This window comes from Trachurus trachurus (genome assembly GCF_905171665.1).
Source record: "Trachurus trachurus genome assembly, chromosome: 7".
NCBI lineage: Eukaryota > Metazoa > Chordata > Actinopteri > Carangiformes > Carangidae > Trachurus > Trachurus trachurus.
Genome location: NC_139901.1, coordinates 14,648,455 through 14,674,118, shown reverse-complemented (window position 1 = coordinate 14,674,118; position 25,664 = coordinate 14,648,455). Strand labels below are relative to the sequence as shown.

Below are 25,664 nucleotides of genomic sequence, written 5' to 3'. Positions count from 1 at the left end.
AACAAGACTCAGCGCAGTCTACCGTGAAGTATAATTAGCAAAGATACTTTGGTATTAGTAGGCTATAGGGTCACAATAATGCAAAAAGGAAAACTGAAACCTCGAGAATAAAGTTATAGTATTTCAAGGAAAAAATTATATTATGGGACTTTAAAGGACGTTATTTACATAATAAGTATTTTAATTTTATGTTTTCTATGAAGTGCCCCTTATATTTCATCATAGCAGTAACTACAGGTTTACAGTGTAGCCTCTGTTTTAACTTCTGGCGACACTTTTTAAGAGACAGATGTTTCGCTTATATTTTGTTCATGGCAACATGAGATCTTTTTTTCTTATTTCTTTTTCTTTTAATAATTATTTTTGGTCAATTTCACAGACGTTCGCTGAAGTAGGTCTCGTAGACAAACCAGTGTTGCGTTGTCAGCATCAGGACTAAATGTGGAAAACAGTTTCCAACAAAATGCCCAGTGGAAATACGCTGCAGCTGGATCTTCCCGAATTGGCCTTAAACGCATCTGGAGTCAGGAGAAGGCAGGCAAGGGGCTGTCCGTTAAGTAGCGGGGCTGCTAACTTCACAGCTAACTATGCCTGGAAAATGTAAATTTCAGGACTCGTGGCTCTCCAAGGACATTTACAAGGAGTGGCTGCTGAAGGATGTGCACGACATCCACTTCGCGCGCTGCAGGGCCTGTTGCAAATCCATCAAACTCCAGACCATGGGCGAGGCTGCGCTCACCAGCCACGCAGGGGGAGCTGGCCACAAAGCGGCGGTGCGCAAGCTGGCGGAAGGTAACTGTGCACGAGTGGGAGGAGGTGGACGGGTGGACCGCGTCCACGGTGGTCTGAGTGCATGAAAACACTGAGCAGCTGCTTCATCCGCGGGTTGTGATGCTGCTGCAGCTGATTTACCTTCAACAGCTGTTCCACACATCTGTCCCAGGTCCTCGGCCACACCTTTCCCGCATGTGTTTGACATGCACATATTTCTGCATAACAACAGTAAACACATCGTGTAGCTAGTGTTGAACAGCCAGTAGCAGTCAAGTGTCAGTGTCAGGAGCTGTGAGCTCATCAGTAGGACTCATCATATCACTCACTTCTTTGTTGTGACCTTATTAGACCTTTACAACTCAGTAGTCACAACTGGGAAAGTTTAGTTTAGTTGCACTGAACTTACAGTCAGACAACACCACATAACGTACTACAACATGAAATACACAACAACAGGAGACAAATAAAAATGTCAAGTGGAAGTCTGAATTTGTACCTGAGATGTGAAACAATCGCAGTCACACAAACCTATATTTGTATCCCTGTTTTATTGCACAGTTCTTGAAATATAATAATAATTGTATGTATTTTTTATTTATAAAATATTTTTAATGTGCTTCAAAAATCTGAGATCAAATTTTTTTTCAAGATCTTTATTTTCACTCAAACTGTGCATCTACTAGGCTATGCAAAGTAGAACACAATTATAGTATCTGAAACACACACAAAAAAACTCCACAAAAACAGAAAAAGATTATCTATTGAACTATGTGAATAAAGTTTATAGTAACTTCAACAGCTTCACCTGCTGCCATGAACGAATCACTGTCTGTTCGGCTGCACCAAAGCAGGTTGACTCCATCTTTTGAACCTAAGAAGATTAAATCATCGTTATCTAGTTTCAGAGAGGGTCAAATCTGAATGTAAAATGAAGGATATTTCAGTCAACCTAAGATTTCTTCACTGATGGTAGATCTGAGGTGGGCAGTGCACTTTTCATTGGTTAATTTAGGACACAATCCCATGTCTGCCTCAGTCAGATGGAAATCTCACTAATTATGAAGTCTGTTGTGTCGACTGGGAAAACATTGACCGTACTGTATTTCCACTTGGTGCCATCTATCTAGAAAATACTCTAAACAATGAGCAGCATCTGTGCAGGTGATGTTGTACCAGTCTCCACCAGAGGGAGGCGCTCTCTGTCCAGTTTCTGACACTACATGTAGCTGCAGACCCTCCCTGTGTCTGTGTCCTCTCAGCAGGAAACCTGATGATGATCAACGCTGCTGGGCAGGTGAACGGCAGCGTCACTCAGGTAAGTATTCACCTGATTGATGTTTGATTTAAACCTGGTGAAGCTGTGGCAGCTTGTTAGCGAGAGAGACGCTTCAGAACTTAATATAATATGAGAAATCTTTCAGCAACATGATCTGAACTGACTCTCCTCAGACTGAGGACACCAAGGAGCAGGTGGTCATCTGCATGCAGAGAGATGCCCTGGACAGAATATCAGGCAGCGACTGGTCAGATCTGCACCACAGCCCCACCTCAAACTCCATCTCCCACAATGCCGAGCTGCAGGATGTGGCATTTCCTTCATCCTACTTCACAGCAGCAGGTACCCACAGATAAAACTCTGCAAGTTGTTTCTGTGTTTGTTGCCTAGAAACACAGTGAATTTAGACCCTGTCATGTGACCAGTTGATCTCAGCGTTTGTTCAGATTAAAGGTTTGCGTTCCCCTTACTGACCTGTTTGACCTTTGAGTCCACAGGCACTTCCCGGCTCATTTGCCAGCGGCTACACCCACCAGGCAGCGAAGCCGAGGACACTGGGCGCCGCCCAGTCGAGCACGAATCCGTGGAGCTGTCGACTGTGGAGCTCCAGAGGAGCCAAGTTCTGGAGCTGGAGCAGCAGCAGCAGCAGATGAAGATCCTGGAGTGGGAGAACAGGATGAAGGTTCTGTACTGGGAGCAGGAGCTGGTGAAGGAGAAGAGGAGGGCGGCGCGGCAGAAGGAGAAGGCCTTCAGGATGAAGAAGGCCTACTACAAAGCCAAGCTGAAGAGGATGGGCGAGGACGTGCCGCCATCTTCGGCCTGCAGCAGCGACGAAGAGGAGAAAGCAGCTGATCCCACAGGATGAACTGATGATTGTTGGTGTTTTTGTCGCTGTGTCTTTTATCTACTCGTCACTGAACGGTTCACATTTTTATACAGTTTTCTATGTGAATGTAGAGTAAATTTCTTAGCTGCTTTAAATCGGCTGTTTTTAGACAGAGAGAACATGAGACTGATAAGTGACAGTGACCTGCTGACCTAAGGTCGCATCTATTAATAATCAATACAACTACAATAAACAGCAGTGACTTGACTGTTTATGGTCACTCTCCATTGTGATGTCTCTCAGACCCTCAGAGATTCAAACAACTTCTCATCTGAGACTAGAACATTTCATTTTCATCCACCAGATCAGGATTATTATCTGGATGATGATGCAGATCCAGATTATGATCTGAATCAGCACCAAACTGTACAAACTCAGATCAACACCATAAATATGTCTTGTTTACACCAGGATTCAAACATTGTTTCTGAAAATAGCTGAAAATCAAAAAATCTTAATCTCACACAATGTTTAAGAAAGTGATTTAAAAAAAATCCTGGATCTATACCTCGGAGATGAAGGTAATGGGTTTGTTCCCTCTTCCTCCAGGTTTGGTGCAAACTGGTTCAGTATAATTTGTGTAAAGCTGCTGAGAATCAGTAAAAACCAACAGACACAGGTGAGCACTTGATCTCTTGTTAATTAAATGTAGTTGGAGGCACGATCTGATATCACCAAGTAAACAACAGCCCAGGACTAACCCTAACCCTAAACCTAATCGGTTGGTTATAACAGCGCTCCTGGGCTGTTAATTACTTGGTGATATCAGATCATGCGTAGTTGGAATCACTACAAAATACAAATACTTAAATCAATCAATTACGTTGCACATGTTTTAGAAATGATGAACTGTTTCTCATGTTAAGTTTAATCAGCTATTTGTCAGAGAATCACAGGATATTCACTAATGTGTGAGAAGAAGTTTCACTGAAGCTGTTTAAAACCTGATCTCAGGTCAGATCCATCAGTGGTGAAGCTTCTTCTGTATCCTCACATGAGTGTACATGTTATAGCTGTTCTTGCTTTGTAAATAAATTTGCTTTTCATACAAATCAGAGGATATGCCTGATAAATGACGTGAATTTTAAGTAGTAATTCTTATCTTATCTTATCAAATGGGTGGAGATGTGTGCATGTAGACAGTGATATTACAGGCTCCAGTCATTTGATTCAAAATGTCTGATTAGAGAACAAACAGTAGTTAGCTGATCTCACACCAATAAACAGTAGCACATAATGAGAAAATACTGTGGCTTATCTGCAGTGTCAGTGAGGCCTGAAGCTGCAGTGAGATACAGAAACCAACACCTCCAAGCCGCTCCAAGCTCACAATCCAAGATGGCTGCTCTGTGCGTCAACAGTGACTAGGAGCTGGACATTACACTGTTAATCAGCCACTTGGATAAAATTATTAATAGCAGCATTATAGTGCAGCTTCTACCTTCCTCTACTTTTCTACCTTTTGTTGCTTTCATCTGCAAACTATCACATAGTGTTGTTGTTATGGGCTGGTTTTGGCAAATTAAACATTTTCCCATTTGTTACCCGCTCAACACCCGTGGTTTAGTGAGTGAAGTGTCTGAACCATAGATGTTGGTAGATGTATTTAAGAGCTGGATAGTCAGGTTTACTGTTCCCACCTGCTGTCAGTCTTTATGCTAAGCTAACCACCTGTTTGCTCCAGCTGAGAGTACTCCTCCGATGTCAGACCTCCTGCTGTCATCTGAGCATTTTCAACTTTCACTCTGATGTCTATCCATGTAAATGTGTCTCAGCCTCTGATTCTAACCTCAGTTGTGTTTAGAGCCGAGTTATGTTCAGTCTCAGGTGGGAGCGGCTGTCAGGAGCCGACGAGTGCTGCTGGGAAACAAGGAGACAGCTCAACACCTGTATCCAGCTGAGTCAAAGTCAGAGCCTTCAGACAGGTGTGTCACTCTGTCGGTTTCCTCTGGAAACACGCCTCTACACCTTTATTTATGGGGACTCACCAACCTGTGGGCTGAAGCCTCTGGAGCTAATGCAGTGGGTTAACGAATCAGTAGCAGAACAGTGAAACAGTATAATTTTGGTGAAAAGAGGTGATTATGTGACATCTGATTTTGTTTATTTTGTTTTTGTTTTGCTCTGATTTCAATTCTGTCCTGAATTTTAGTTCATTATCATTCTAATAAAAACCCCCAGATAATCTGTTATATCATATATCAATGTTATATCACTACTTATCAAAAATCCTAAAACTGAGTCTTAAGCATCTAGACTCATCACTCATGGCTTCCTGCGGTCTGGTCCCCACACAGTCATCAGGGGCTCCTGGTTTTCAGAGCCCATGAATATTGTAAAATAACATCCCCCACACGCGCGCGCGCGTGCACACACACACACACACACACACACACACACACACACACACACACACACACACACACACACACACACACACAGAATAAATACAAACACACACTAGTCTCATAGGAATAAGTCTTTTTTTAATGTCCAACATTTCTCTTGTTTAAGCGGTAACAGGGGAACAGCTGTTTCCATGCCGCCGTCCCCTTGCCAACGGCGGGATAGAAGGCATCCCATAATGAACACACAAGCTAACAAAGACAGTCTCTCTCCTCCTCCTCCTCCTCCTCCGTCTCGCTCTCTCACTCTGTTTCTCTGAGCTCATCACAGCGTCTGAGTCTCTGCCGTGCGGCTCCTGCAGCTGAAGCTAAAATACTGTTGAAGAATCGGATCTTGTGCTTGTGAAGCTTCAGCCTTGATGGATAAATGTGGACTGGGAGGAAAAAGCTTTAATTTGTTATATAACTGTACTATAACACCCAGGACTCTTCCTGTAGCACATATTGTTTACATGTGTGGAGGTTCAGTCTGGAGAGCATCAGTGGACCAGATGAAGATTATTCCAGATGAGCACTTTAACAACTGGCCTGTGTTTACATGTGAGAGCTCAGTGTCCAGTCCAGGTTCGTTAATCTGCATCAGTTCACCTTCACATTCTTCTTCTCCTCCGTCTATGAGTTTTGCTGCAGTGAGAGACTCGAGAGACTCAGAGACATCACGTTTTAACAAAAGGAACATATGAACAAAAAACAAACAAACAAAAAAAAACAAATTTCTTTAACAGCCTCTCATACAAAATGGCAACATAAATAGTCAATACAATGCCAATAAATAATCAACAGATAAAATAAATCTCATGTCTGTACAAGTTAAAGGTTTTGTCGGTTGAAGAAAAAATGCTTCTGTGAACAAACTCAAAGGAACAGAAAGGGTGAGAGGGAGGAGGTGGATTTTTAAGGTGGACTGCTCCTTTAAGAGAGCAGCGTTACCCAGCACGACCACAATTTGGCAACAATACCGTCACGAATGGGTTCATTTGTCGCGTCCGCGGGTCACAGAACGACAGCAGTGTCAAGAGTGAGGTGTGTGTGATGCATGTGTGACCAAAGTCTCCCCGTTTCTTCCTCATGAGTAGAGCTGAATAATTCATCCAGATATAATTTAAAACTCAACATGACACAGTGTAAACATCAACACGGCAGCTGCAGTTTGTCTGATGACCATTTGTGTTGCTACGGAGATGCTGCAACATTTTAAACTGAGATCACAGGGTCATTTTATATGATATTGTGCAGCTCTACTCATGATTCAGGATTTAATCTGATGCTTGTTTGTTTCAGTGTTGTTGTCTCTTGGAATGAGGACAGAGTCGACACTAACTCGTCTGTCCTTTGTCGATGTGAAGGCAGGTATTGACGCCACCGCCTCCTCCTCTGTGTTGCTACCTCAAGACATCGACCTGAAACTCAGATCCACTTAAGAGGCTTTTAGCGCCGACACTTAAATCTTTGTGCAGGAATCTACACATTGAGAATGAATCTGTGCTAATGGCGTGGACTCAGACAGACTAACAGCTCGCAGCCCCCTCACTCAGAAAAGTCTCATGTGTGAGGAATATTCTAATGTTGTGACCGAGTTCAGACGAGCAGGTCGGAGCCTCTGGTTCAGGTGCTGCAGACAAGAGACACCTGTAACTGTCTGGGACAAATTCTGTCCTAATTTCTGTGTGAAGTCTGTAGTTATGGCTCACTGTGAATTTCAGAGGAGAGTAAAGCATGCACATCCAATCTAAACAGAGTAAGCCTGCAGGACTAAGGACTCGTCATGACAAAGATCTGTAGAGATCGAAACGTTGACTATACGGTTCCATTCTCAATAAATTTTGCGGAGCATTTACCAGTGTACAAACACTTTTTGTTTCTCACTGTGAACTTTACTTTTGACCCTTAAAATATAATCAGTTCAGAATTTAGTCTTAGTGAATGTTTGTATCAAATTTGAAGGAGCACACTGAAAGTGAGACACGAGAATGAGATGGACGGACGACCTGAAGACAAGATGGCTGCTGCTCTGACTGGCGAAGGAGTAAATCAATGAGAAAAAAATAAGTCTATGTTCACACTCTGCACAACCTCATCACAGAGGATGTGGTGTCTCGCACTGGTTTGCAGCAGCTGTCCCTTTGGTCCCTTTGGCTTGAGTTGTAGAAACGAGTCTCCTGTATGCTGTGGGGCGTGGGGAGCGGCGCCGGATGGTTCAGGATACAGCCTCGGACGGAGGCGGAGTCACGCCCACCTCTCAGAACCACGCCCACCCCCACAGCAGTGCCAACATGTCGCTGTGACATCAGTGGACTGATATGTTGTGTTTGGGACGACACCAGGTACAAAGACACGCACACACACATGGACGAGTCACATTCACATACAGAGGGTCACAGCACAGCACAAGCTCCTCCCACAGCGTTCACGGCCCCGCCCTCCACCTGCTCTCCCTCTATTTACAATCAGTCTCAACACGTCTCAGTTTAATCTCATTAGGATCTATTGCCGCCGAGCCCCTGAAGCTGTACAGTCTGAGGAACATTGGGTCAGGATTCGCTGTTTGTTTTTTTTTCTTTATGGGGGGTGTAGGGTGTAGGGAGTGGGGGTGGAGGTGGGGAGGATTGTGGGGGGGGGGGGTCTCCCTCAGTAACAGACAGGACTGCACTCACACCGACCGCACTCACGACCTCACATGGACACAATCGTTAAAAAAAAGGAAACATCACAAGAGATTTCTTCTTCATCTCCAATGAAAAAGATACAAAATGTATAAAAATGTTATTTACAGTCTTTTTTTTCTTTGAGACGCTCGTCACTGTTTTCGTTGTGTTTGTAGGTAGTCGAGGTGATGACTCATTGTCCAGAGAAAGGTCACAGGTCACTGCAGGCTCCAAAAAAACTTCATTTATACAGTTCAACCTGAACAGACAGACGTCCTCTCTCACCCTGTGTCTCCTCGCTTTGTCCCCAGTCCTCCGATGGCTCAGGGTCATCCATGACCTTTGACCTTGTCCCTGGTGCACCGAGCACTGTCACAATGCATAAAGGGAAACGGAGGCTGTCATCAAGACTGTCCCTCACTTCTGTTGGCTCTGAGGAAAACAAGGACAATCAGTCGTTATTGAGGTGAAGAGTTTCACATGGAAGAACATGAAGAAGAGAAGAGCAGGAAGTAGGACTGAGCTGCTGTGGGTGGAGCCACAGAAACACCTTTTCCAGACAAAACAACCACACATCAGTTTAAATGTTCTCTTCCTACAGAACATGTACAACTTGTACACAAGTACACACACCTACAGCTGCACTGTACCACGCTGCAGGTCCACAGGTCAGCTCGGCCAGTCAGAGAGCTGAACTCACTGAGCATCTCCTACAGGAAGTGAGTGTTTAAAGAGGAACTATGCAGGATTTGTATCTTAACTATGCTACATTTTTACTTTAATTAAACAGATTTTGAGTAATTGTGATGGTTTAATAAATGGCTTAACTTGTTACGAGGGAGAATGGAGGCTCTCTACCTTCCACGTGCGTGTCACTTATTGCTTCTCTTGGCAAATGCGCCCCGTAACCTGTAATCTCTTGTTTATGAGGGATTAAACTACACAAATATACACATCATAAAATCGTACATGATATATAACGTTATGTATCGCTCTAGATTGATTTCTCGCCGGCTTTGTTCCTAACAAATGCACACAGACAGGAGGAGGGTTAGCAAGACAGAGGAAAAGCGACCAGACTTGCATAGTTCTCCTTTAAACTGTCAGATTGTGTCTAAGATGTGTCTCAGATGTTTCTGTGGCTCCGCCCACAGCAGCTCATCACTTTGCTCTTGCCGGTGACAGACTGACACATAACCACATAACCACAACTGTCACTTTAGAATTAAAGGACCGATGAGAAAGCAGGAAAACAGGAAGGGAGTGGAGGGGGTGAGACTTACTCAGAGTCTGGGGAGACCTCAGAGATGCTGTGAGAGGTGGCGGACTGGGGCGGGGAGGGGGAGGGCCCGTGGGCGGAGCCATTAGGCCCTGGATTAGAGGTGGCGGGCGGAGGAGTGAGGACGGAGGAGTTGAAGGAGGCAAGGATGGAGGACAGAATGTCCAGGTGTTCACTGGACGGCTGTCGCCCCAGGGGGGGGGCAGTCTGACCTGGGTACCTACATGGGGGGGCGGAGTCCAGTCGTCCTCTGGCGTGAGCTTGAGGAGGGAGCTGCTCCTGCTGGGGCTCCTCGGAAATGGGAGGGGGAGGAGAGGCGGAGGGGGGCTGGTCGGGGTGTGAGGGCTGGCGGGGGGGCAGCGTGCGGAGCCACTCCCGACATGGCTGCGCCTGCGCCCCCACCCCGTTGGTGTCCAACTGCTCCCTCGACCTGCTGCTCATCATCGCCCCTCCGAGGTGCTCTCGGGAGGAGGCGTGGCGCCGGGTCAGCGTGTTGAGCTGAGACCTGGACCCGCTGAGGTACCCCCCCTCCAGCGCCGCCCCCACAGCGCCAGTCAAGTCCTCCCTGGACGCGTGGACGCTGCCCGTGTGGTGGTTGTCCAGTCTGTCCCTGGACCCGGTCAAGTTCTCCCTGGATGACGAGACCCGGTCCAGCCCCAGGGCCCCCAGCCCCGCCCCCTGCCCCAGTCCGAGCTCTCTCCTTCGGGGCAGCAGGTCGAGGTTGTCCCGGGACCCCCGGGAGTCCAGCCGGTCCCTGGACCCTCCCACCGTCTGCCTGCCCAGTGGGTCCCGGGACAGCTGCCTCCGGGCCAGAGAGTCCAGGTGCTCCCTCGATGAGTACCGTGACGCCGGCTGAGACAATGACCCAGTTCCTCCCCCGGCCCCCGCTGTGGCGGAGTACATCCGTCCGTAGGAGGCAGCGGGAACGCCGCGGTGACCCAGCGTGGAGGTTCTGTACCAGTTCAGCTCACTGGGGACTCGGCCCATGGTGGAGAGACCCTGCAGAGCCGGGGGACAGCCGAGGCGGTTCTTCAGGATCCCTGGACGTGAAGAGGGGAGAGGGAGGGAGAGAGGTAAGGAGAGAGAGAGAGAGAGAGAGAGAGAGAGAGAGAGAGAGAGAGAGAGAGGAGAAACAAAAGAGATGAGGGAATGGGAGGGGGGCAGGAGAGAGAGCGATGTTTTGTCATTAATGACATTTTTAGGTCGTTCTGTGTTCACTGTTTAACATTTTATGAATCAACTCCATCAGAGTAAAAGTGACGTCCTGAGGGACACACACACACACACACACACACACACACACACACACGAACATCGGTGTGTGTATTTGTATTTTGTGTGTATGTAGAAGCATGAACACATGTTCTGTGTATTTTTGTGTTTTATTGTGTTCCTGTGCTTCCAGGCTACATGAGTGATCTTCATCTCTTCCTGTGTGTGTCTGTGTGCTCATAGCAATTCCATATACATGTATTCTGAGTAAACCATGTGCTGTGTATGTGTGTATAAATGTGTCACGCATGCTTTTAGGGCCAGAATTAGAACTGGGGCTCCATACTGGTGTCTTTGGTGTATGTATGTGAGTGTGTATGTGTATGTGCAGTAACTAGTAGGCTGCTGTTAGCAGTAACAAGAACCAACTAAAAACTATAATAAGTCAGTTCAGTTTAATTTCTGTCCTTGTTCATGTTCAAATAAACATAATAAACACTGTGTGAACAGAGTGAAGCTCATTTCACTTCCTGTCTCCACATCATGTGACATCATCCAGCAGCTGCTTTACTATCAGAAGAAACAGGACACTTTTCAGCACTGAAATTAAACACTGAACAAAACCTGAGCAGGAGTTGCAAACATTCTGAGACCAACAAAGAGTAAAACCCAAATAGAAAATCAAACTTTATCCAGGAGCCAGAATATACGCTAATATCATTGAGTAGTGCCCAGACCAAATGCTCAAATTAGGTTTGACTATTGCCATCAATGACTCGTATGAATGTGCCACAAAGAAAACATATTTCATGTCTTTTAGTAAAAATCTGTTGACTATTGAAACTACAGAATAATGTTAAACGCATGTTTATATTCAGTGACTCTGAGCCACGTGATGATGCTGTATTATACCAAAAGGAAAGATAACTAGAATAATATTTAATATTTGTCTGTGTGTCTCACCCTTGCGGTGTCTGTGTGGTTGTGTCAGGCCGTTCTCGTCCCCACTGGTCAGCGCTGCGTCAGGCTGGTTGTTGTTGGCTGCATCTTTGCTGTAGTCAGCCCCCAGGGGGCGCTCTGAGCCCCACTTCTGCAGGGTGTGTGTGTCACACTCCTCCAGCGCTGGCCAGTAGGACAGAAGGTCATTTCCATCCAGATCTGACACACACACACACACATGTTTCCTTCATAAATATGGATTCATAGATTTACCTATGTGGAAACCTTTCACATGACATTTACATCACACATCTCACGGTGTGCATGATGTATCAAAGACAGTGTTGATTAATCACCTATGTGTTGTGTCCATACTTGACATTTCTACATGTCTAAGATCTGTGAGTTTTCTACAACAGGAAACCGCCTGTGTGTAAAGGAGTGTGTGTCTCTGTGACATGTTTAACACGTAACCACGAATGGGACCATCCCATTACTCCCATGTTCATTTCCCAGCACGCTCTCTGTTGAAGTGCCGCTGTCTTTCTAACCTTTGGTGCCGTTGTGGGCGGGCTCTGTAAGCAGACGCTCGCTGTGATTGGACCGTTTGAATCGTCGCTGGATGCGTCCACGGAGACGAACGTTGTCCTCGCTCTCAGAGGATGGGATGGAGAGACTGCGCTCCTCCTCCATGGAGAGGTCTGAGTCTGAGTCCGAGTCCTCACCTGGAGTAGAGACGGTTGTGTTGTCACAACGACAAAAATACAGACTTCCTTTTACTGTCTGATGTGTGTGTGTGTGTACCTCCGTCTCTGTGGAACATGGCAACGTCCAGATCTGTGGCTCCCGTGTGGACAATGTTTTGTTCCAGAGTTTGACGAGCCAGAAGATTTTCTCTACAGAGGAGAGAAGAGAATGATGAGCACACAGACACAGACACACACATACACATGCACAACACAGGGACACACACACACACACACACACACACACACACACACACACACACACACACACACACACACACACACACACACACACACATACACAGTCACACACACAGACACACACAACCACCAGCAGCCTCTGACAGACATTAGTGTTGCTCTGTTTCCTCCAGGTCACATTATTGTTCCATCACATCTTCTTCATCTTTATCCCACTGACCCACTACTCACGCGACATGCTTTTATTTTGAAGGGAATTTCCTGCCGGAGGCATAGGTCTCTCATCAGAGAGAATCAGGACAGATTCACTTTGAATGATGACTTTTTTTTTTTAAATCAATCAGTCATTATTGCGTACGTTTTTGTGTTTGTGTGTGCGTGTGTTTACCTGGCGGAGCTGACGGAGGAGATGGTGGAGGTTCCCAGGGTGATGCGGTGCAGCCCGCTCTGCTCCAGCAGAGATGCGTTGTGATAGGGATTCTGAGCCTTAACACACACATACACACAGATTATTAATATTATCATTAACATAATCAACATTTTAAAGTAAATCTTTCTTTAGCAGTAAGAAAAACAGCTCATCTGTCATGACAAACTAAGTACAATACAGATAATAATACGAAGACCCAGGGTGGTTGAAACTTTTAACGTTCTTGTTTGTTCAGAATGTGACACAAACTAGTCCCATGTGTCGGATGTTTAACAGTGAAGTTGTTTCTCTGACGCTCTATTCTTTTTATACATGGGATGACTTTGACATTTAAGCTGGTGTGTATGTGCGTGTAACTCTAACCCTTGTAGCTATGAACTAAATTACTTACAGCTAACAGCTTGAACATCATCACAGACAACACAACACAATAAACATTAGTCTGAAGAGTTGAGCTACAGAACAGCTACGCTACGCCACTGAAATAAATCATGTTGACAATATTGCCTTAAATTATCAGTTTACCCATAAACTGTGTGGGTGTGTGCATGCGTGTCTAAGGTTGTTGCTTCTCTGTGCAGTGGAATAAGGACTAAATGAGCAGGTACAGTGTGAATTATCTGATTTAGTCCTGATCGGTCACAGTCCCTGGCGTCTACTGATTAGTTTTTATTTCATTTTTAATTACTTACTTTAATTACTGAGTAAAATGTATAAACGCTGTAACATGAACATTCAGAAACAACAAGATATTTATTATACTATTATACTTATTATCATGGGTATATTATATTACATTATATTATAGTGTTCTGTACTGTAACCTGGGTGTGACAGTTTTCTCTCCGTTTTCTCTTAGAACAGCATCATAAATAAATAATTATACAGTGTGAGTAAGACTCTAATAGGTCGTCACTATACAGTACATACAGTCCATCAGTGTGTGTGTGTGTGTATGTGTATGTGTTTGTGTCTAATAATAGTTCTGGTGCGTTTTAGTCATTTTGGCCCAGTTGACTCAGTGATGGATGAAGAGCTTCAGAGGAAATGGAGGTTAAAAGGCTGGAAACAACTACATATGAAACACAAATACACACACACACACACACCAAGGTTATATATGAAGTTCACTGGAAAGCCGAGGATTAGAAGGAGATATGGAACTGTGAACACACACACACACACATTGGCACGAGTGCAGAGTAGGTAATGAGTGTTTTTAAAAAAGGAAGCTAAAGAAAGCAAAGGTTAGAGAGCAGTGTCGTGCACACACACACACACACACACACACACACACACACACACACACACACACACACACACACACACACACACACACACACACACACACACACACACACACACACACACACACACACACACACACACACACACACACACACACACACACACACTTTCTCCTATGGTAGAAGTTGGCTGCACTGGTTGTATATTGTTCTAACTGGGTCAGTAACAAATGCTGGAGGCAGGAGGAGACAGGGAGGAGAGGAAAGATGGATGGATGGAGGGAGAGAAGGGGTGGGGGTGGGGGGCTTTGTGGTGTGTAGTAATGGACACAGTGAGGAGGCTGTGGAGCAGAATAAAACATAGTAAATGCCCTGAGGAGCAGACAGAGAGTAGAATCACATCAGAGTCTCAGATTCACCCTGTGACCCCAAGTCCAAGTCCTTGTGATGAAACCGGATTTAACCCTGTGTGTTCTACATGATCTATCTACACATGGTATTTAACCAGGTGTGTGTGTGTGTGTGTGTGTGGACTCACTGTGCTCTGAGGAGGTCTTGGTGGATCTTCTCCAGGGCTCTTTTTACCCAGACAGGCCACTCTCCAGGCCTCCTGCACCTCTGAGTTAAACACAGTGAAGACCAGCATCACCGACAGACCCTGGAAGAGGGCGAGCAAGAGAGGCAGAGGCAGAGACAGAGAGAGAGAGAGAGAGACAGAGTTTGGGGTTTTATTCAACAAGATCTTAACATGACCAAATTCCTCTAAAAGTCATAGATGACGTAAAAAGTGAGTCACTTCGACATGTCCATTATTTGCTGCTGCTTTATTTACTGTTATAAGCCGGTGCATATTCTCATTTGCCCAGGTCATAGTATTTCAAAGGAGGTTAAATCGAAAGTACAAATAACTTAGTCCAGTTGCTTTCGATTCAACCTCCTTTGAAATATTTACTGTTATGTTTAACAATGGAATATATTATCTGTCCCAACTAAGTTAAAGCAACAATCAGCTGGACACTGTCTGGGTGTTTATTCAGTGTAGATCAGCTGTTCACACCTGCACCAGGCACAGGACGTCAAATATGTAATAGAAGGCCAGGATGCTGTTGTTGACGGCCATGAGACCACAGAGCCAGGTGGAGGTGGCCACCAGCAGCAACAAAAAGGCGTCACGGATCGTCGCTCTGGAGATGGAGAGACAGAGAGACAGGGAGAGAGTGGAGGACAAATTAGAGCTTGATGAGTCTGTGATGTCACAAACTTACTGGTAGCGTGACAGGAAGTGGAAGCAGAACAGCTGACAGAGCCATCAGACACTCACATGACAGGAAGCTTCTTGGTTTCCTTCTGTGATGGGTTGCAGGACATCTTGGCTACGATCATGAAGATCCCTCCGTTCATCTGCACAGAGGAACACATCAATACAGACAGTGAGGTAACTCCAAGGCTTCTGAGCTGTCTGGGAGAGACTGTGTGAATAAACACTATATATAAATATATATATACTATATATATATAGGCTATACATACTTTGAATAAATATGAATAAATCCTCTCATGTTACAGTTGCTCGTGAGGATTTAAACCTGGCACATGTTTAATCTGAGCTCAGCGTGGGCAGAAATTAAAGTGACAGTGGAGCTGAGGCTGAGTCGAGACTTGAGCTTAGTAAAGTTATTTTTTTAATGTTGTATTTGAATGTATCTCTCTGTGCAGCTCTTTGCCTCGTGTCTGATGTATCACGAACAACAGACAGGAACTTACCAGGATGACGATGGCGATGGGGCCAGCAAAGCTCCAAATGAGTTTGTCGTAGATGGAGATCCAGCAGAAGTCTGGGTTCCCGTAGCCCTCTGGGTCCAGGCCCACGGCCAGACCTGCAGGAAGAAGACAGGGCAGATCAGACCAGATCAGACCAAACCAAACCAAACCAAACCAAACCGGACCAGACTAGACCAGACCAAACCGGACCAGACTAGACCAGACCAAACCGGACCAGACCAGACCAGACCAGACCAGACCAGATCAGTCCAGAGGACCCAGATCTCAGATTTGTTAGTCAGCTGCTAGAAACAGTACAGTGTATGACAACATGTCATTAGGTGAAAAAGGTCAAAGACACAACAGAAAAAACCGGAGTAACCCAGTCAAATAATGTGAATCATTAATCTTTTAATTAATATTAGTTTTTAGAAACAAACATTTTAGGTCACAGACTAGACCTCCATGATGGATCCAGACGTGCTTGCTGGGAGAGCTATGACGTGAGCTGTCACGTCCTTGTTTGGACAAAAACTGTCGAGATTGTGATGGGTGAGAATTTAAACTGATTTTAAACTGAACTGAAGTGAAAAGACGAAGAGAAAGATAAACACACCTTGGAGCAAGAGTGTTGTGTGCGTGTGTGTGTGTGTGTGTAAACGGAGTAAAGAGGGAAAAAAGCAGACTGGTATTACTTTCTATATTCTGTGTCAAGAAAGAAATTGCCTGTGAGAGTGTGCGTGTGTGTGCGTGACTATCTCTACATTAAAATGTCACTGAAACCTATTTAATTCAAGTGTCAATAGGGAAGCCTTATCTACACAGCCAGGCTCATTGTGCATGTCTGTGAGTGTATATATGACAGTGCATATGAGTTGTGAGTGTGTGTGTGTGTGTGTGTGTGTGTGTGTGTGTGTGTGTGTGTGTGTGTGTGTGTGTGTGTGTGTGTGTGTGGATGTTGATGCACAGAAACCAACATTTCAAAGGCACCTCATGTGTCTGCAGTCTACACAGCTGTGAGTGTGTCAACGTGTGTGTGTCAGTGCACATACTGTATATGACAGTGTGCAAGTTGTGTGTGTGGACAGCGATGCACTGAAAACAACATTTCAAAGAAACCTCATGCACCTGCACACGTGTGTTACCTGTGATGATGGCGGGGACGCCCCAGCCAATGGCGTAGTAGAACCTCATGGCTCCATAGTTTATGTTACGCTGCTCTGTCTGCATGCGGTAGATATGAAGTCCCTCCACAAACATCCAAGCAAACGTGGACATGAAGAAGTAGTGAAGCAGGATCGCCACCACAGTGCACAGAAACTACAGGGAGACAAGAAGAGAGGGATGAGACGACGGAGAAGACACAGGTGGAGGAGAGAGGGAGAAACCGATGATGCTTCATCCGGATGCTGTGGATCAGATGTGTTGGTTGGATACATTCAGCAACATGACTAATGCACAGAGTAAATGAGTTACAGCAACTAAGGAAACACACTGATAACAAAGGTTTGTGTCTTTGCATGAGTTTTCTTAAGTTGCAGCGAGTTGAGCCCTCAGGGCCACCGTACCCTGGAGACTGACTGTCATCAGGATGAATCCACCTCTCCTCGGCTGCTTCTTACAGCGTGGAGCTGCTGTTTGATGCTGAGCTTTAGCGTTTAAGCCTTCTGTGAATCTGCCCGCAGTCAGTGGGATATTTGGTATAAACAGGTTTAGTGTATTTGTTCTGTTTGGCCAGATGAGAGTTATGTCACTTGAATTTAAGTGGCTCTGAATTATATTAGCTCAACATCTGAGAGAAACAAAAGTGGGTTTAGGGTGGAGCTGTCTGTGTGGAGCTGTCTGTCAAAGTCTGAACTCACAGGAGACAAGATGAGAGCACAGGACTGATGATGTTCAATAATAAGTTTAAAGGAAGAGTAGCTGTTGCAGTAGTAACAGCTAATGGGGATCCAAATAAACAAATAAACAAAATCAAGAGAACAAAACAGCAGCTGTGATCTGTAGCTGACGACTCATTAAGTACAACCAGCAGGAAAAACAGTTTACACCACACCCTTTGATAAAGACCCAGTCTTACTCCCTTAATTAACGTCCACAGGATGTTTTTATATGATGAGTGAAATAATCATCAGCACAATGAACCAATGTCAGTCTCATTTACACAAATTCACACAGCAAGGGTTTCATACATCACAGACCTGAAGAACCAATCCTGTCAACTTATGAGGACAGGGGGCGGGGCTAAACACACCTGAAATGTTGTCAGCACAGATTTAGCATTACCACAACAGCTAAAAATCCAGACAAAAGATGCTAACTGTGCTAACTACAAAATGCTGGAAGCTGCTAACCTTTTTACCCATTAGAAGCTACAACAGACGACATAACAGCATGGTCAGTGTTACAGCTGTTTGAATGTCGTGGTATCAGATTGGTTATAATCAGGTGACGTAATCAATATCAGGAAGGAACAGGAGGTGTCACATGATAAAATGTGCCAAATTAAACTTTTCTACATATAATAAATCTGAGCTGCTCTATCACTGAACTGCTGTAGCAGGAGAGCAGTGGGGATACATGAACAGCTCTGTCTCACAGAAACATGACAGCGAACACACACACACAAGCACACAAGCATACACACAGCTTGTGTGTGTTTTTTCATGTTCGTTCGACATCTTTAAGTTGAGGAACGTCCCAGTTTTCAAGGTTAAAAGAAGCTCAGTGCAGCTTCCTAACATCATAGAAATAGCTGCAGCCTCGGCATAGAAACAAGCAGACGCTGAGTTTCACACAGAAAGACACACACACACACACACAAACACACACACACACACACACACACTACAATCTGCAAAAGCGTGTAAACAATGGTGTGAAGCGCTGCGAGCTCAACGTCCGTGATGCACATGAGTTAGAACATATTGTTCAGTGGCTGGTTACTGCCGGAGAGTCGACTGTGAGGAGGAACAACTTCATTAATTAGATTTCATGCTGAGTGAGCACATATTTACAACAACACTGACTGCTCTTTAAATACACACACATTCACTATTGTGATGCAGCACGACAGAGAGAGGAGTGAGGAATAAGAACAGAAGAGGAGAATTCAAGATGAGATGATAGGATGTGACGCAGAGGAACAGAGTGAGGAGGGAGAGATGAAAACACAAAGCATCCTGGGAAATAGGAAACATTTTATAATCTTGCTCTGGTAATCAGTTATTATACCCAGAGGTCATGCGCTGGGGTTGATGAGTTCAGATCCTCTGCCCAGATGTGACTCTGATGCAACTGACTCTGAATCAGTCAGATTAAACTGCAGTTAAAAGTTCAGCAGAGCTGGATTAAAAAATACTAAAATGTCAAAAGTTAATTTATTACATCAAAAAATGTTATTGTTTAGTTCCATATTTACAGAACCTGAAACAACCTGCTGACGTGAAGCTGAAACTGACAGTAACTAAATGCCTATATCTTATCTTATCTTAAAAAAAAATGTAATCAACAGAAGCAGCTGTTGTTTCCATGTCTTTACTCGATAATGAGTTTGGCTATGTTTAATTCAGCAAACATTACAACTAAATTAATCTTTATTTCCAATCCTTCAAACGCAGACCTCAGATCAGATCATGGTATCTGTGAAAAATCCTCTGTCTCATCTTTATATAATGAAGCCTCGTTGGGGACACTGGTTCACGCATGACTGACGGTGGAGGAGTTCGTTCACAGTGCATGGTGGATCACATTTTCAAAATAAAATAAAATTCTTCCACTAAGTAAAAGCTGCTTCAAAGTAGCAGTCCTTCAAAGAAATGTGGTGGAGTCACTGAGGGACAATATTTGTCTTTAAGTGTAGAGGACAAAAAGTCACAAGTTTCCAAACAGAATAAAACTAAAATAAAGAAAAGATACTTGATGTTGTTAGTATCCAGCTGTGCTGCAGCAGGGGGAGATGTGTCATGTTCCACAGCGGAGATACATGTCCAGACCATAAGGGCAGTGAGAGGCTTCACAAACACTCACCTGTTGCTCGGTCTGATTGACCCCGAGTAGAAACACCAGCTCTGACAGAAACATGGCTGCTGCTGTATTGGAGTGGATGCTCCTGGTGTTGGACTTGAGGCCTCGGAGGCAGGAGAGCACGAGGACAGTGAGGAGAAGCGCCAGCATGGAGACGCACAGGGAGGAGTAGGTGACCAGAGCCAGGGTCTCCAGATCGCCCTCCAGCTGCTGCTCACGGGTGTGGGGGCAACAGGGTGGAGGAGAAAGGAGAGGGGGGGCGAGTGTTAGCCGATTTATATCACTTCATTCACTCACTCTACATATTTAAATAAACATGTTGACTTATCTGCAGACCAAGTAACCAAGTTCATAATAAATCAATATCAATTCCAACACTTACAAATAACAGTATTTACAGATCAGGAGCCATAACGTAGCAGAACGGATTTTAAAAACAACTCATTGTAAAGAGAAAACTAGAAGCACCCCCTCCACCAACCACACAAGCTCCTGACCAACAGTATTTAATTATGACCAGACATGTTTTAACAGAACATTATGATGTCACAGTGAAGTTGACCTTTGACGTTTTGGAGAAAAAAAATCGATCATTATCCTCACAGACACTCATAGCGTGAAATTGTTTTTCGTAATTAGTGAATGACTTGTGAGTAATGCCTAAAACGTCTGTTTGTGAGATCACAGTGACCTTAAGTTAGGTAAGTCCTTTAGTCTTAATGAATGAACATGTGAGGAAGGAAGTGGAGACATAACTAAGATGTTGTGGTCATAAGAATGAAACGGACAACCTGAAATCAACATGGCCGTTGTCATGGTGACTGTCACTGGAAGGACGATTATGGTAATTAAAAAAAGACAACAAAAAACAACAGAAAACAAATGAATTGAAATGAATGATTAATGGGAAAACAGTGGCTTCATTCAGGTCAGTGAAGGTTTAACTCCAGCTGTAATAATAATAATAATAATAATAATAAACTTTATTTGTAGAGCACTTTTCATACATAAAAAATGTAGCACAAAGTGCTTTACATGTTTAAAAGCAGATGTGCACCACAAGTCAGAGACATCCCAGCGAGAGCCGATCACAGCCCCCAGCACAGACGGCCCCCACTGAGGAAACACTGGAGACATGAAATAAAACATAAAACCACTACACAGACTAAGAACATAAAAATTAAGATAATAAGGGAAAGTAAAAAGTAAAAAATAATAAAAAAAAATAATAAAATAAAATACTACTAATAAAAAATAGCTACAAATGAATGAACTCATAAAATAAAATAAAAATGAGGATAAAAAATGACTAAAATATAATTTGACTATAAAAGTAAGACATTAGTTAAAAGCTAAATTAAATAGGTGGGTCTTGAGCCTGCTTTTAAAAATATTAACATTCTCTGCGGCCCTCAGGTCCTCCGGCAGGCTATTCCACAGACGGGGGCCATAGTGCTGGAAAGCTGCCTCACCGTAAGTTTGTGTTCTAGCTTTAGGGATTATCAAAAGGCCAGTGCCGGAGGATCTCAGGGTCCGCAAGGGTTCATATGGTAAAAGCAATTCTGAAAGATAAGAAGGTCCAAGACCCCTAAGACATTTAAAAACCATTAAAAGGACCTTAAAATCAATCCTAAAACACACAGGGAGCCAATGCAGCGATTTTAAAACCGGTGTAATATGAGCCCGCCTTCTGGTCTTCGTCAGCACACGTGCTGCTGAATTCTGTAGAAGTTGTAAGCTTGAGATGTTTCTTTTTGGAAGACCAGAAAGCAGGGCGTTACAGTAGTCAATACGACTGGAGATAAAAGCATGCATTAGCGTCTCTGTGTTAGCACGAGAGAGAAAGGGGCGGACTCTGGCTATGTTCTTTAAATGATAAAATCCTGTTTTTGTTACCTGTTTAATGTGTGGAATAAAATTGAGCTCAGAGTCAAAGATGACGCCCAGATTCTTAACCTGACTGGATGGATTTAAAGACAGCGTTTGCAGTTTTGATAAAAGTTTCTCTCTCTGAGCCTTAGGATCGATAATTAATAATAATTAAATTAATAACAGCTACACATTGATGGTAAAAATATTAACAGTGAATGTTAATGAATCCACCTTGTTATGATAACGAGCCATAAAAACTAGATGAAATGATTGTGTGTGTGTGAGTGCCACTGACCTCTCTGTGTGAACTGTCCATCAACACACCAAACGTCCCCAATCTCTGACACTGACAGCGAACATGAGACGTGTTCCTGTAGACGACCATACAGTCCCTGACCGTCCAACAGCCTCCACTCTCATACCTGCACACACAGATAAACTCATTTAATCTTAATTGTATCAGTGAAGGGTCATGTATTTTCACCAGTCGGGTGTGTGTGTGTGTGTGTGTGTGTGTGTGTGTACTGACTGGCTGCTGTGGTTCCACTGCACACACAGCGGCTTGCTGCGATTGGCTGTCTCCAGCAACTTGAACTCCAGCAGGATGGGCTGGTCCAGGTGTCCAGACACAAACGTCTGGTTGTTGTAGACGGAGATGGAGACGACTGGGGAGTTCATCACCGGGTGTCTGGGCAGCCTGAACGGTGAGACAGCACAGATCCTGGATCAGACAACAACACTGACCGAAGCCCAGTGGAGCTGCTGCGGCCTGAACCTCTAAAACCAGACACCCTTATTGTCATGGTGTTATTATCCTTTGCACATTGTGTTTGTCTGGAATCGTGACTTGGATGAAGATCAGACATTTTCTCAGCATTTAAAGCATAAAACAAATACAATGAGAAGGTTCAGACGGAAGCAGACAAGCTGTGGCTCTATTTTAAATCTTAGCTGGACTTTGTTTGCTGTCATGTTTAGATACATAAATACTTTATTTATCCCCTCGGGGAAATTCATTTCATCTAGAAACTTGCTTTAATTTATTCTAACTGCTGTTTGTGCAGCTCAGGCTGTGTGAATTAGCTCTAGGTGTCAACACATAGTAAAACATTTTATTGCTCTGTGAGTTTGATTCCTACCTCACACCGCGGCGGTCTGTGTGGTACTTGGGGGGGAGGGCGGCCCCCAGACTGCGGTAGATGAGCATGATGACGATGGTGATGGGCGGCTCCGGCAGGGAAACAGTGCGTCGGGCTGCTGTGTATTCTCCCGTCTGATTGGCTGAGATGCTGACAGGGGGTGGGGCGCCACTCTGAGGGGGCGGGGCTGCAACAGGGAATCAGAGTGAGAACGACGTTCTTCCAGCTTTTGTGGTTATCTCTCTATTTGTGTGTGTGTGTGTGTGAGTGTGTGTGTTACCCTCTCTCTCCTTCTCCTTCCAGCTGTGCAGCTGCTGCTGTCGCTGCGGCACCAGGGCAGCAGGAGGCAGTATGACGTGGGTGTAGGGGTCCCACGGAGCCTGCCCACGGAAGAGCATGGTGTGGTAACGAGGGAAACGCCGCCGCACGTGGGTGTGATTCTCCACACGGTCCAGGTTCATGACTGAAGACACACACACACACACACACACACACACACACACACACACACACACACACACACACACACACACACACACAGATAAATTCACAAACTTGTTTAGAACACAAACATCACAGGTGTTGGACTGGTTGTTTGAGTAAAGGACACATGATAACACAAGTAGAGAGACAAATACATAAATATTACTCACGCATTTATCTCTACTATCTTTATAATTTATTAACCACTAAAGTTATGGAGAAGTGAGGGCATGGTCTCTTTGAGTGACAGGTGGATGAGCAAATGATATTAAACCTCAGCTCCACCCTTTTTATTTTGGATTAGTTGGGATTTTAGGGGGCGGAGTCAGAAACTGCCAAGATGATGATGGTGGAGCAGAAACCTGTGGGCGGAGTCACAGAGCTGACGTCCATCTTTATTTACAGTGTGTGAGTCAGACTGATGGTATCACACACACACACACACACACACACTGAAAACTTTGATGACACCAGAGGTTTTATTACTGAAAATAAAACAGAGATGAGATTCTGATGAGGAGCAGCAGCAGAAATGTAAAAATGAGCTCATGTGTTGGAAGTGACTGATCTGTTTGTGTCAGGTCTGTTTCCCTCCCCATGTTATTCCGCCTGTTCCATTTGGCTGAGAGCGCTGAGTGTGTGTGTGAGAGTGTGTTACTGTATGTGTGTGTGTGTGTGTGTAGGAGTGTGAAACCCAGCATTGGCTGTGTGTGTTATTGCTGCTGATTCTGTTCTCCGTCAGTTTGAGGTCATTTAACAAGAACCTGGATGAGTTTCAGACACAGCGGAACAAACAGAGGCAGCAGCTCCTGTCTAACACACACACACACACACACACACACACACACACACACACACACACACACACTGGCCTGTTTTTAGATGCAAGTCTGTGACGAGCAGTGTGAGCAGACTGCAGTGGAGGAGGCTGTTACTCTGGTGAATTTTGTGTGTTTGGTATTTGACATGAATTCACAGTGTGTGTGTGTGTCTAAGAGTTTTAACTGAGTGTGAAATTGATTGTGAGTCTTGATCCTGGCGGCTGCTGCTGTTACACTGTTGCTGAATCATTTGACTGAATTTTCAATACTGAAGAAAAGCTGACGTCGCAAACTAAATGACACAAAACTAAATAGACATTATGGGCCATAATCAAATATGATCCTGGATCATTTGTGTTTATATGCAACATGGCAACCAAAAATGTTTATTTTAACATCTAATTTCTGACTGAGGGGTTAGGGTTAGGGGTTAGTCCAGACAGCTGCAACCATGTTGACGTTTGACAATAGAACATTTCAACAACATATATGAAGAAGTGTCTGTTATTGTTGTTATTGTTCAGTAAATGGTTTTAAAATTGCACTTGGTTTCCACTGTTGGATGGTTACATACTGTATGTGACAGTATATTTACTCAATCATTGGGTAATGTGAAGTCTCAACTTGAATATTGAAATGACTGAAAATGCCCATCCCTAATGTGTGTGTTTGGCAGCTGTATCTCAACACGATGTGTGTTGGCCTGTGCTGCAGCGCTTTAGGGTTTTTGTGTGTGTGTGTGTGTGTGTGTGTGTGTTGGAAGCATCAGCTGCTCGGTGTGTGTGTGTGTGTGGGAGTGTGAAATTCATGTCTGTATGTGGCTGCCAGCTCTCAGGCTTAACCATCATTATTTGCATTAGCACTGTTCATCTGCTGCTTTACATTGACTCGTTCTGTCTGATTTCACTGCTTCCTGAGAGGCGATCATTTCATTTCTGTATGATTCTCTTTATTAACGTTGGAGCTAACGCGGCCAACAGGGACCAAACTTTCCATCAGGAGAAATGAGCTGCAAATTCAGACATGATGCAACAGTAGAAAACCCATGAATCAAAGCTCTGAAGATCCTCTAGGCCTCCAGGGGGAACTCCACCCACAGACTACGTGGAAGCTAAAACTCACTACGTTACCTGTTGTGTTAAAAATCCAATATATTATTAGTGTTACATTATTGTATTGTAATGTAATTATATTGTTGTTGCTCTGTTCTAAAAAATTAGGATGTAAAACTATCATCTTATATTTTTCACAAACCTGATAACTGAATTGTTTTAAGGCATTAAACAGTAATATGTAGCACTTTATTTCAGAACTGTAGGTTTTATTAATTTTTAACCATTTTTGTATGGTTTTATTGTTTTATTATTTCTATACGCAAACACTGTGAAGTAGCACTTTAGTTTATTTATGAACCGTTGGTTTTATTTTACTGGTTTAGTTTTTCTTTGTATTGAACCACCGCGCATGAAGCACTTTAACTTAAGAGCTGCTGGTTTGATCAGTTTTACGGATTTATTGATCT

The 25,664-nt window shown here is 44.2% G+C and overlaps 2 protein-coding genes across 3 annotated transcripts in view; one reads left to right on the top strand and one right to left on the bottom strand.

The window, feature by feature from the left end:
* Nucleotides 1-539: 539 nt before the first annotated feature.
* Nucleotides 540-3,935, top strand: fsbp (fibrinogen silencer binding protein). Of its 2 annotated transcripts, none has more exons than XM_083975597.1 (4): nucleotides 540-792; nucleotides 2,037-2,089; nucleotides 2,224-2,392; nucleotides 2,548-3,935. In XM_083975597.1, the coding sequence occupies exons 1-4, from the start codon at nucleotides 588-590 to the stop codon at nucleotides 2,913-2,915; spliced, it is 795 nt and encodes a 264-aa protein (XP_083831723.1). In that variant the 5' UTR covers nucleotides 540-587; the 3' UTR covers nucleotides 2,916-3,935. The 2 variants fall into 2 exon arrangements, with proteins under 2 accessions (XP_083831723.1, XP_083831722.1); XM_083975596.1 differs by having other exon boundaries at nucleotides 2,034-2,089.
* A 4,455-nt stretch (nucleotides 3,936-8,390) lies between these two features.
* celsr3 (cadherin, EGF LAG seven-pass G-type receptor 3) overlaps nucleotides 8,391-25,664 on the bottom strand; it is a gene marked incomplete at both ends in the record, with an annotated part of 91,118 nt that continues 73,844 nt past the window's right edge. Inside the window, 16 exons of the mRNA XM_083975807.1 lie at nucleotides 8,391-8,418; nucleotides 9,270-10,305; nucleotides 11,441-11,635; nucleotides 11,968-12,141; nucleotides 12,221-12,312; nucleotides 12,752-12,849; nucleotides 14,579-14,698; nucleotides 15,098-15,224; nucleotides 15,362-15,441; nucleotides 15,805-15,917; nucleotides 16,947-17,121; nucleotides 19,831-20,037; nucleotides 21,995-22,121; nucleotides 22,229-22,396; nucleotides 22,839-23,025; nucleotides 23,119-23,301. Of these exons, the coding sequence (XP_083831933.1) occupies nucleotides 8,391-8,418; nucleotides 9,270-10,305; nucleotides 11,441-11,635; nucleotides 11,968-12,141; nucleotides 12,221-12,312; nucleotides 12,752-12,849; nucleotides 14,579-14,698; nucleotides 15,098-15,224; nucleotides 15,362-15,441; nucleotides 15,805-15,917; nucleotides 16,947-17,121; nucleotides 19,831-20,037; nucleotides 21,995-22,121; nucleotides 22,229-22,396; nucleotides 22,839-23,025; nucleotides 23,119-23,301 (3,110 nt within the window). The remainder of the gene's footprint in view (nucleotides 8,419-9,269; nucleotides 10,306-11,440; nucleotides 11,636-11,967; nucleotides 12,142-12,220; nucleotides 12,313-12,751; nucleotides 12,850-14,578; nucleotides 14,699-15,097; nucleotides 15,225-15,361; nucleotides 15,442-15,804; nucleotides 15,918-16,946; nucleotides 17,122-19,830; nucleotides 20,038-21,994; nucleotides 22,122-22,228; nucleotides 22,397-22,838; nucleotides 23,026-23,118; nucleotides 23,302-25,664) is intronic.